Source organism: Oncorhynchus clarkii, chromosome 25 (assembly GCF_045791955.1).
Source record: "Oncorhynchus clarkii lewisi isolate Uvic-CL-2024 chromosome 25, UVic_Ocla_1.0, whole genome shotgun sequence".
NCBI classification, from domain to species: Eukaryota; Metazoa; Chordata; class Actinopteri; order Salmoniformes; family Salmonidae; genus Oncorhynchus; species Oncorhynchus clarkii.
The window spans coordinates 41883907-41896983 of record NC_092171.1 but is presented as its reverse complement, the minus strand read 5'-3'; the positions used below and the strand labels follow the sequence as shown (position 1 = coordinate 41896983).

Sequence of the window (13077 nt, the reverse complement as noted above, 5' to 3'; positions counted from 1 at the left end):
TCTGTGTGACATTACGAGTCATCTGAATGCAATAAACTTGCAGCTGCAGGGTCGGGATCGTGTCATCTCTGATATGTACAGTACAGTGAAGGCATTTAAAACCAAACTGACTCTGTGGGAGACGCAGATGCGGAAAGAAAATTTGAGCCACTTTCCCAGCTGCCAGACCATGAAAGAGAAGCTCTCTACCAGTGCGTTCCCGAGCACACAGTTGGCTGATAAAATAGGTATGCTTGCCGCTGACTTTCGACGCCGATTTGCTGACTTTGAAGCACAAAAAAGCAGGTTGGAACTGCTCGGTAACCCATTTGCTGTTGACGTGGAAAGCTCACCACCAAACCTCCAAATGGAGTTGATTGACCTCCAATGCAATGATGCACTGAGGGCAAAATATGCGGCAGTGGGTGCTGCGGAGTTCGCCCGTTTCCTCCCCGGCACAATGCCCCAGCTGCGCATCCAGGCTGCTCAAACGTTGTCTATGTTTGGCAGCACATACCTGTGTGAACAACTGTTTTCTTTGATGAACCTGAACAAAACATCACACAGAAGTCGACTTACTGCTGAACACCTCCACTCAATTCTGAGGATTTCTTCAGCTCAGAGCCTTACCCCGAACATTGATGAACTTGTGGAAAAGATGGGACACCACCAAGTATCACCCTCAACCTCAAACAAGTGAACATTACTGTGCAATCACATATTTAGAGTTTTTACTCAGTTCAAGTTTAAAAGTTAAAATTTAATATTTGTTTTCACTGCATGTTACTTCTCCTTAAACAAAGTGTTGTTTTTGATTAATAGATTTTTGCACTTTATTTTTTTGTATTTCAATCCAATTATATTTTAAAAATATTTCAGTTGAGTGGATGATAGAAAATTGCTATTATTGTTTTTTCTTTGAAGTAAATTTAGCCCACTTTTGCTAAAATAGAAAATATAGTCTACTGATGGTGCCTTGAATACCGGTTTCTTTCATTTAATGTTCATGTTATGGGGATATTTATATAAAGGAAATTTGTCTTTTGTGTCTGTTGAAAATTAAAGATTACTGACAGAGCCATAAGAAAATATTGCTTTATTTATCTGATCATATTGTAATATATTTGTTAGGTTTTCAGTAGGTTCAATTAGGTTCACTAGACTATATGCGTCATTTAAAATTTTTTCAATGAACATTCGAACAGTCCGGCCCTCGTCTTGTAGCTGATTTTTTTATTTGGCCCTCCGTCCATTTGACTTTGACACCCCTGGGCTAGATGATGTGGCTTCCACTGAATGCAGGGTAAGTGGCTAGATGATGTGGCTTCTACTGAATGCAGGGTAAGTGGCTAGATGATGTGGCTTCTACTGAATGCAGGGTAAGTGGCTAGATGATGTGGCTTCCACTGAATGCAGGGTAAGTGGCTGTTGTAATGTAATACAGATCGTCCTACTCAGCACATTTGGCAAATTGAGGTCCTTTCTTTCCTCCTCATGGACAGGATATTGATGCTCGTGGACAGGATATTGATGCTCGTGGACAGGATATTAACGCTAGTGGACAGGATATTGATGCTCGTGGACAGGATATTGATGCTCATGGACAGGATATTGATCTTCGTGGACAGGATATTGATGTTCGCGGACAGGATATTGATGCTGGGTAGGCTAGTCTAAATGATGGGTAGGCTAGTCTAAATGCTGGGTAGGCTAGTCTAAACGATGGGTAGGCTAGTCTAAATGATGGGTAGGCTAGTCTAAACGATGGGTAGGCTAGTCTAAATGATGGGTAGGCTAGTCTAAATGATGGGTAGGCTAGTCTAAATGATGGGTAGGCTAGTCTAAATGATGGGTAGGCTAGTCTAAATGCTGGGTAGGCTAGTCTAAATGCTGGGTAGGCTAGTCTAAATGATGGGTAGGCTAGTCTAAATGATGGGTAGGCTAGTCTAAATGCTGGGTAGGCTAGTCTAAATGATGGGTAGGCTAGTCTAAATGATGGGTAGGCTAGTCTAAATGCTGGGTAGGCTAGTCTAAATGCTGGGTAGGCTAGTCTAAATGCTGGGTAGGCTAGTCTAAATGATGACACTATTATGGACAAGACCGATTTTATTACTTGTCAAATGGCCGCCAAGCATCGATCCTCATGTCACCAGAATAACACCCTCGATATTTGCTGGACAGGAGCATCAAGCTCATCACCCTGTGAAGTTCACAACTCATTTCATGTGTAGCCTAATAAACTAGTCGTAGTGGGGCGACCACACAACATATGATCAAGTCGACTGACTCCTAGTTTACTTCCATATGATGGTTATTATATCAAAATTCGCACACACCACAAATGAATTCTCACAGACACAAAAAAAAAGATCCCACCATCTGTCGCCATTTCCTGTTTCCGTTAAGCCCCATGACTTTTTAAATGCATCAGGTAAATTCATCTGCATTTAAACGGTTGGATGGAAACCTGGTTACTGCAGAGATTACAGTAATTCAGAGATTACAGTCATTCAGAGATTACAGCCATTCAGAGATTACAGTCATTCAGAGATTACAGTCATTCAGAGATTACAGTCATTCAGAGTACAGATCTTTACCCTTCTTCCCAAGTGTGCACTTGGATTTAAAAACGGCTGAAGGGAGTCTTCAATCAACCAATCAAATGTTTTTTTATAAAGTTCGGTTCGATTCCCAAGGGGGACCGGAATGAAAAAAGCATGAAAATTATGGACTCTATACTGTAAATCTCTCTGGATGACAGAGTCTGTGTCACGCCCTGACCTTAGTTATCTTTGTTTTCTTTATTATTTTGGTCAGGTCAGGGTGTGATGAGGGTGGGTATGTTAGTTTTTGTATTGTCTAGGGGGTTTTATTTATCTATGGGGTTTTAGTATGTCTAGGTATATGTAGGTATATGGTTGCCTGAATTGGTTCCCAATCAGAGGCAGCTGTTTATCGTTGTCTCTGATTGGGGACCATCTTTAGGTAGCCATTTCCCATAGGTTATTTGTGGGTTCTTATTCTATGTTTAGTTGCCTGTCTACACTACTCATATTTGCATCACGGTTAATTTAGTTGTTTTGTTAGTTTGTTCAGTGTTCTTGCTTTAATTAAAGAAGAATGTACGCTTACCACGCTGCGCCTTGGTCTCCTCCTTAAGAGCGATGTGACAGTCTGCTAAATGACTCACTACTGTAAGTCTCTCTGGATAAGAGCGTCTGCTGAATGACTAAATTGTATATCATCTCCACCAATCCATTCTGGTTATAGTTCACACAAAGGGAGGAAAATTGGGATGAAGCCTATGACTCTCAATCTAAGCCATGATCACTCTTTCTGGTTGCCTGGCTACCCATCCACATCACCCAGCCAAACTGGTGTTTCTTCTCCACCACGAGTCTGGATTCACCATGAGTCTGGATTCACCATGAGTCTGAATTCACCATGAGTCTGGATTCACCATGAGTCTGGATTCCCCATGAGTCTGGATTCCCCATGAGTCTGGATTCCCCATGAGTCTGGATTCACCATGAGTCTGGATTCCCCATGAGTCTGGATTCACCATGAGTCTGGATTCACCATGAGTCTGAATTCACCATGAGTCTGGATTCACCATGAGTCTGGATTCACCATGAGTCTGGATTCGCCATGAGTCTGGATTCGCCATGAGTCTGGATTCACCATGAGTCTGGATTCACCATGAGTCTGGATTCACCATGAGTCTGGATTCACCATGAGTCTGGATTAACCATGAGTCTGGATTCACCATGAGTCTGGATTCACTATGAGTCTGGATTCCCCATGAGTCTGGATTAACCATGAGTCTGGATTCACCATGAGTCTGGATTCGCCATGAGTCTGGATTCGCCATGAGTCTGGATTCGCCATGAGTCTGGATTCGCCATGAGTCTGGATTCACCATGAGTCTGGATTCACCATGAGTCTGGATTCACCATGAGTCTGGATTCGCCATGAGTCTGGATTCGCCATGAGTCTGGATTCGCCATGAGTCTGGATTCACCATGAGTCTGGATTCACCATGAGTCTGGATTCACCATGAGTCTGGATTCACCATGAGTCTGGATTCACCATGAGTCTGGATTCACCATGAGTCTGGATTCACCATGAGTCTGGATTCACCATGAGTCTAGATTCACCTCGAGTCTGGATTAACCATGGGTCTGGATTAACCATGAGTCTGGATTCACCATGCGTCTGGATTTACCTCCCCCTACGATATCTAGAATGCGAACACATTCTGACAGTTCTGAATGGTCTCAGAATCTGATAGGTTGGGCAAGAGGCTACATGATGATGTTATTAATTTTCATACTCTGATTGGTTAGAGACAATCCAATCACTGATTCATTTGTTTTGAACAACGCCCCTCGTTTTGACTTCTAGGAGGGCAGCTAAAGACAATGTATGTAGCGATGGACAAAGCAGGGGAATTATATTCAGGCTGAGTCGTCATGGCGATCTTTCTGGGGTTGTGACACGCAGCCCTTGCATGACCTGTAGTTTTACAGCCAATGACTTGGTCCTAGACAGGAAATGGGCTGGCTGATGGGCTAGTCAGTCTTTAGCCCAGTGGGACTAAATTAGGTGTTTTACGCAAAATTATAATGATTTAAAAATATATATAATTATTTAACCTGGTAGGCTGGTTGAGAACAAGTTCTCATTTACAACTGCGACCTGGCCAGGATAAAGCAAAGCAGTTCAACACAAACAACAACACAGAGTTACACATGGAATAAACAAACATACAGTCAATAACACAATAGAGAAAAAAGAAAGTCTATATACAGTGTGTGCAAATGGCATGAGGAGGTGAGGCAATAAATAGGCCATAGTAGCGAAGTAATTACAATTTAGCAGATTAACACTGAAGTGATAGATGAGCAGATGATGATGAGCAGATGATGGTGTGTAAGTAGTGATACTGGTGTGTAAGTAGTGATACTGGTGTGTAAGTAGTGATACTGGTGTGCAAAAGAGCAGCAAAGTAAATAAAAACAATATGAGGATGAGGTAGGTAGATTGGGTGGGCTATTTACAGATGGCCTACGTACAGCTGCAGTGATCGGTTAGCTGCTCAGATAGCAGATGTTTAAAGTTGGTGAGGGAAATGTAAGTCTCCAGCTTCAGCGATTTTTGCAATTAGTTTCAGTCACTGGCAGCAGAGAACTGTAAGGAGAGCCGGCCAAAGGAGGTGTTGGCTTTGGGGATGACCAGTGAAATATACCTGCTGGAGCGTGTGCTATGGGTGGGTGTTGTTATCGGGACCAGTGAGCTGAGATTAGGCGGAGCTTTACCTAGCATAGACTTATAGATGACTTGGAGCCAGTGGGTCTGGTGACTAATATGTTGCGAGGGCCAGTCGACTAGAGCGTACCGGTCGCAGTGGTGGGTGGTATAAGGTGCTTTGGTGACAAAACGGATGGCACTGTGATAGACTGCATCCAATTTGCTGAGAAGAGTATTGGAAGCTATTTTGTAGATGACATCGCCGAAGTCGAGGATCGGTAGGATAGTCAGTTTTACTAGGGTAAGTTTGGCAGCGTGAGTGAAGGAGGCTTTGTTGCGAAATAGAAAGCCGATTCTAGATTTGATTTTGGATTGGAGATGTTTGATGTGAGTCTGGAAGGAGAGTTTACAGTCTAACCAGACACCTAGGTATTTGTAGTTGTCCACGTAATCTAGGTTAGAACCGTCCAGAGTAGTGACGCTAGTCGGGCGGGCTAGCGTTTCAGCTAATAAGGGGTGCTTCTAGGGAAAACATTTTTGCTGGTGTGGGAGTCTTAATGAGAACAACTGGGCCAGTGTGTTTGAAATGCCTGGGACGATTTCTGGTCCCAGCCCATCCCTCATCCCAGCAGAACAGAGCTACAGTGGGGCGGAAGGTAGCCTAGTGGTTAGAGCGTTGGACTAGCAAAGGTTGCAAGATTGAATCCCCAAGCTGACAAGGTAAAAATCTGTCGTTCTGCCCCTGAACAAGGCAGTTTTTCCTAGGCTGTCATTGAAAATAAGAATTAGTTCTTAACTGACTTGCCTAGTTAAATGAAGTTTTTTTTTTAAACAGTGGGATTTAATTAGGTGTTTGAGCACTGTCACTTTCAGACATCCTCATCTGTGACTGCTGGCCTGGAGATATCTGAAGGGAGGAGGGGCCAACACTGTGACTGCTGGCCTGGAGATATCTGAGGGGAGGAGGGGCCAACACTGTGACTGCTGGCCTGGAGATAACTGTGACTGCTGGCCTGGAGGAAGGGGGCCAACACTGTGACTGCTGGCCTGGAGATATCTGAGGGGAGGAGGGGCCAACACTGTGACTGCTGGCCTGGAGATATCTGAGGGGAGGAAGGGCCAACACTGTGACTGCTGGCCTGGAGATATCTGAGGGGAGGAAGGGCCAACACTGTGACTGCTGGCCTGGAGATATCTGAGGGGAGGAGGGGCCAACACTGTGACTGCTGGCCTGGAGATATCTGAGGGGAGGAAGGGCCAACACTGTGACTGCTGGCCTGGAGATATCTGAGGGGAGGAAGGGCCAACACTGTGACTGCTGGCCTGGAGATATCTGAGGGGAGGAGGGGCCAACACTGTGACTGCTGGCCTGGAGATATCTGAAGGGAGGAGGGGCCAACACTGTGACTGCTGGCCTGGAGATATCTGAGGGGAGGAGGGGCCAACACTGTGACTGCTGGCCTGGAGATATCTGAGGGGAGGAGGGGCCAACACTGTGACTGCTGGCCTGGAGATATCTGAAGGGAGGAGGAGCCAACACTGTGACTGCTGGCCTGGAGATATCTGAATGGAGGAGGGGCCAACACTGTGACTGCTGGCCTGGAGATATCTGAACGGAGGAGGGGCCAACACTGTGACTGCTGGCCTGGAGATAACTTAAGGGAGGAAGGGCCAACACTGTGACTGTTGGCCTGGAGATATCTGAAGGGAGGAGGGGTCAACACTGTTACTGGCTGGTTGTCTATCAAGGGACTCAATATCCATTCTTGTGTGTGTGTGTGTGTGTGTGTGTGTGTGTGTGTGTGTGTGTGTGTGTGTGTGTGTGTGTGTGTGTGTGTGTGTGTGTGTGTGTGTGTGTGTATGAATAATAGGCTAGTATGTTACATTGATTCCCATGCACAGAAAACTTCCAACACACAATCTTACCATATCATACACATTAAGGATAACAGGTTCATTGGCCATGGTTTAATCCTGAGATGGGAAGGCAACGTCCTCCCGCTCCGACGTTATAGTAGCACCTTCAGCCCCCCAACACCCCAAAGGTGCATATAGGATGCGATTCTGCTGATGTGCGCTTCCCGGATGGGCTACTCACACTGCGCCGTATTGGATGGAGCACCGGGATAGAAGGATGGATCGAATGTCTCTCATGCCTCAGCCAAAACAAAAAAATCGGTCCAAGAATTCTACCCGTTCCAAAGCCAATGGTATCTCGATTGTAGATGTTGAAAAAATTACTGTATCAAATATCAAGGCAGCGAAACGTGAACGACGAATGTTTCGCTTTTTGACTGTAAAGACCACAGGCACGCACATAACGGTACTAGATCCCGACCGGAGATAGCTTGCTACAGTAGCTAGCTCGAGCTAGACAGTTACAGAACTGTTGAACACTGCCCATTTATATTCCCAAAGCAAGAAAAATAGGCCCTCTGAAAATGAAATGATGGTTAGCGTTAGTTGCACTTTGCTTGCCTCCGTTGTCACATAAATAGCGATCAATTGCGTGTATATTGAGACGCTAAAACAACACCGCTGGGAGGATGAATATACGAGTGTTCGAATCCGGAAATGTCAGCCAGGTCGAGAGCCACCTAATTTCACTTTTCTCTCAAATGCGGCCACTGAAGGCTGTATGGCAAAATAGATAGTATATAAAAGCTAGCTGGCTATAGATTCACGTATTGTTTTACGGTTCACTTTTGGCTTGTCAGCTGTGTGGTGAAAAGCTAGCAACAGCGTAGACGGTATCAGTGGTGCATGATGTGGCCCTCATCACACAGACAAACCGTTAGAGTCGTGTCGTTTTGCCGTAGGTAGTCAACTACCGTCCTCTGTCTCTGTCCGTTCGACGAGATATCCTCCCCTTCCCAATCGTATCTCTCACCGCAACACAAAAAAAACGGTGTCCTCCGGTCTCGTGAAAACTGCTCGAAAGAAAGTGAATGACATCATCCGAACCGTGTCTCACAGCTGGCGGAACGTCCTGTGGACGAGCCGGGTTCTCTGTGAATGGGAATGGGTGGATTCGATTATGTTGAGCGGTGGCAAACCGGTCTATGGCCCGTGACTAGAACGGGCAAAAGTGGTGAGGGATGAGCACCCATCTCAAATAGAATAGTAATTGTTTGTAATTTTATGTAACTTTTATTTTTCTAGGAATGTCAGATAAGAACAAATTCTTTTTTTAAATGACGGCCTACCCCGGCCAAATCCGGAAGACGCTGGGCCAATTATGCGCCCGCCCTATAGGATTCCCAATCACAGCCAGATGTGATAGTCTGGATTCAAACCAGGGACTGTAGTGATGCCTCTTGCACTGGGATGCAGTGCCTTTAGACCACTGCTGCCTCTGATCTGGAGGACTCACTAAACAGAGAACATCCCTGGTCCTCCCTACTGCCTCTGATCTGGAGGACTCACTAAACAGAGAACATCGCTGGTCCTCCCTACTGCCTCTGATCTGGAGGACTCACTAAACAGATAACATCCCTGGTCCTCTCTACTGCCTCTGATCTGGAGGACTCACTAAACAGAGAACATCCCTGGTCATCCCTACTGCCTCTGATCTGGAGGACTCACTAAACAGAGAACATCGCTGGTCCTCCCTACTGCCTCTGATCTGGAGGACTCACTAAACAGAGAACATCGCTGGTCCTCCCTACTGCCTCTGATCTGGAGGACTCACTAAACAGAGAACATCCCTGGTCATCCCTACTGCCTCTGATCTGGAGGACTTTGTTTGTAAATTATGTCTGAGTTTTGGAGTGTGCCGTTGCTATCCTCAATAAGGTTTTTTTTAATGAAAATTGTGCCACCTGGTTTGCTTAATATAATATTATTAATATCAGGAATTTGAAATTATGTACACTTTTACTTTTGATACTTAAGTACATTTAAAACCAAATACTTTTAGACTTTTACTAAAGTAGTATTTTATTGTGTGACTTTTACTTGAGTAATTTTCTATTAAGGTATCTTTACTTTTACTCAAGTATGACAATTGAGTACTTTTTCACCACTGGTTAAAAAAAACAAGCTCCAACTGGTAAAAACCGATTTGAACAGTCAACCAACTCCAGAACTCTGTCTCTTTCCAGAGCTCAGACTTTCCGAAATGAAAATCACTAACGTCATGATTTGACCTCGTATTTTTCCCGAGTTGCCAGTTGTTTTTGAACACAGCATGTATGACTCAACGCCCGGGAGGCAGCCCGGTTCCCAAAACGAATACAATCAATTTTCACCCGGTGCGAGAAACACGCCTACACGGGCGCCCGAGACAGATTTATCGAGCCCCCCTCAATGAGTGAGGAGGGGAAAAAATGTTGATTACATCATCGTGCTAGTGCTACTGGCTGCCTCGGGTCCAAGAATCCCCCCCCCCCCCCCCCCTCCCTCCCCTCCCCAATCCCTCCACCGCCAATTGACAATGGACTGCATACATGAGAGAGGGGGGTGGGGTGGGGCATGTTGTTGAATTTACCGAGAGATCTATGTTTTTATTTGTAACTTTTCACTTTTATTTTTTAATCGTCGTCATGAATTATCATAATCCTCATTAACATCATCGTCATTTCACAGAGCAATTCATTTGGGGAATTTCCACTAGCAATCTTTATGGAGGACCCATATGCATTAGGCTACATCATAACACAAATAAATACTCGCTGCTTGGAAGAAAAATAAGGCGACGAGGATGAACAAATGTTTGCGAGAATAAAAAATGAGGCACATGCTGACCATAAAGTTTGATTTCTTTAGGATTGTTTTATCCATTGTGAAAACAAACTGCTTTATTTTAAGGCAAACGTTATACAGTCCATAACATTGAAAATCTGCAAGCATATGATTGCCTAACAACAACGTACATGAACTTTAATGTGCTGCATACAGTATGTCTCACACAGATAAGTAATAATGAAATTGACAAATATAACTCACTTTCAGCCATTATTTCAAGCCTCATTGTGATTATTTAAAGGCAGGTAGCCTAGTGGTTAGAGCGTTGGTCTTGTAACCAGTAAAGGTTGCAAGATCAAATCCCCCGATTTGACAAGGATTATTTTTTTTTTATATAAAAAAATGGTCGTTCTCCCCCTGAACAAGGTAGTTAACCCCACTGTTCCTAGGTCGTCATTGAAAATAAGAATTTGTTCTTAACTGACTTGCCTAGTTAAATAAAGGTTGAAATTTAAACAAATGCACATTTTACATTGTAATCATTTAGCAGTCGCTCTTATCTAGAGTGACTTTCATCAGCTATCCTCAAGCCATGAACAATTAATCAAACGCCCCCCCCCCCCCCCCCCAACCCCGCTTTTGTACACTGCTGTTACTTGCTACTGCTGCTACTTGCTGTTTATTATCTATGCACTGTCACGTGACCCCGACCTAGTTACCTCGATTAACCTGTACCCCCTGCACATTGACTCAGTACTGGTACCCCCCAGAATACAGCCTCTTTATTGTTATTTTGTTACTTTTTTAAACCTTAGTTTATTTTGTAAATATTTTCTTCGTGCAGTTTTAAGAAAATTGAGTTTTCTCAATTTTTATAAGTTAGCATTTCACAGTTGTTGTATTCGTGACAAATAACATTCAATTTGATCTTAAGACAGCTAGGTGGGACAACCACATATCGCAGAGGGGGGGTCAAGAGCTGGTTCCTTTATTTTTGTGGAGGGAAGTCAAGGTGAGGAGGAAGATAATTAAAGATAATGTTTGAAAAGGCATGGTTTCAGAAGACGGGCAGGGAGCTGACCTCCCGTAGGGGTGAGAGGGCCAAGAGACCTGAGGGGGCAGAACAGGGTGCTCAGGTTGGGGTGTAGGGTGCTCAGATTGGGGTGTAGGGTGCTCAGGTTGGGGTTTAGGGTGCTCAGGTTGGGGTTTAGGGTGCTCAGGTTGGGGTGTAGGGTGCTCAGGTTGGGGTGTAGGGTGCTCAGGTTGGGGTTTAGGGTGCTCAGGTTGGGGTGTAGGGTGCTCAGGTTGGGGTGTAGGGTGCTCAGGTTGGGGTTTAGGGTGCTCAGGTTGGGGTGTAGGGTGCTCAGGTTGGGGTGTAGCGTTTGAGCCTGAAGGTAGGGAGACCCAGTTCCTCTTGCTGTTTCCATAGGTAAACACCATGGTCTAATACTGGATTCGTAGTTCGACTGGAAGCCAATGGAGTGTGCAGAGGATCGGGGAGACATGAGAGAACTTAGGAAGGTTGACAACAAAGCGGGCTGTTGCAAGAGTTTAATGGCAAAAACATTTTTTGGTCATTTAGCAGACGCTCTTATCCAGAGCGACTGACAGTAGTGAATGCATACATTTTCATATGCAGGGAGCCGAGCCAACAGAGAGTTGCAGTAGCCCAGACAGGAGAAGTGACTGGATTAGGACCTGCACCGTTCCCTGTGTGAGCTCGGCTAGTCTTTGAGCAGGCATGCCTGCCCCGGGAGAGGAAGAGCAGTTCCATCTTGTCGAGGTTGAGCTTGATGGGGGTGGGCCGACATCCAAGTTGTGATATCCGCCAGGCACGCAGAGATGCATGTCGCCACTGTTGTGGCAAAATATTGACTCAAACACTTCTCGGATACCAGAGCTTGTGAATTCAATTAGACTTTTATCACAGAGAGCAACAAAGCCGAGTTAGTTCATGAAACAACTGAATCTTTATTCTTAGTGCTTGGTATTTATGCAGTCTTACCCTTACATAAACGTCATCACCCTATTTTACGAATCTTGTCGTCTTACTTAGTTTCCATTCTCTAATTGGCTCAGACATTGGGGCATAGATTCTATTGGTGGCATGACATGCATACCCCCTTAGCTAATGATCCTGTCCAAAGGTCTTTACAAGTTCAGATCTACATTGTATATGTATGCTTAACTTATGTATGTGCGTGACCAGGAGCCTTCACAAGATCAGATATGGCCCAGAGCAGTCACGTCTTGTTAGTTTACCTTGTCTCGCCTCATCTACACAGATTCTGCTTACGTTCTGTTTTTTTACATGTCCAATGGTCAATTCGATGTTGATCTAGCTTTGTACACTCACATGGGCTTCAGCCTTCATTCTGCATACACATGTCTAATATTTAAGCTTATATTGATTATTCGTTCTACTTCAAAGATAACAGTATAGGTACTGAGAATCATCAGATGACTGGAAAATCTCCAACACCACCTGGGTTTCAGAATGGGGGGGAGGGGAGGGAGTAGTTGAGTGTCATCCACATAGCAATGTTAGGAGAGACCATGTGAGAATATGACGGAGCCTAGTGACTTGTTGTACAGAGAGAAGAGGACCTAGAACCGAGCCCTAGAAGAGGACCTAGAACCGAGCCCTAGAAGAGGACCTAGAACCGAGCCCTGGGGGACACCAGTAGTGAAAGTACGTGGTGCAGACACAGATCCCCTACACGTCACCCTCACGTCAGGAGAGGGAGACCTGGAGGGGGTAGGGACTGAGTGGTTAGGGTTGGAGGAGAGGGGGACCTGGAGGGGGTAGGGACTGAGTGGTTAGGGTTGGAAGAGAGGGAGACCTGGAGGGGTTAGGGACTGAGTGTAGGTACTGAGAATCATCAGATGACTGGAAAATTGGTGTATAGAGAGAAGAGGACCTAGAACCGAGCCCTAGAAGAGGACCTAGAACCGAGCCCTAGAAGAGGACCTAGAACCGAGCCCTAGAAGAGGACCTAGAACCGAGCCCTAGAAGAGGACCTAGAACCGAGCCCTAGAAGAGGACCTAGAACCGAGCCCTAGAAGAGGACCTAGAACCGAGCCCTAGAAGAGGACCTAGAACCGAGCCCTGGGGGACACCAGTAGTGAGAGTACGTGGTGCAGACACAGATCCTCTCCACG

General features: G+C 45.2%; 1 protein-coding gene across 1 annotated transcript in view; it reads right to left on the bottom strand.

Moving 5' to 3' along the window:
• The window catches only part of LOC139383819 (deubiquitinase DESI2-like), a 15423-nt gene extending 7221 nt beyond the window's left edge, over nt 1–8202 (bottom strand). Inside the window, exon 1 of the mRNA XM_071128390.1 lies at nt 7156–8202. Coding sequence (XP_070984491.1) covers nt 7156–7194 — 39 coding nt within the window. The 5' untranslated portion in view covers nt 7195–8202. The remainder of the gene's footprint in view (nt 1–7155) is intronic.
• Nucleotides 8203–13077: the final 4875 nt, after the last annotated feature.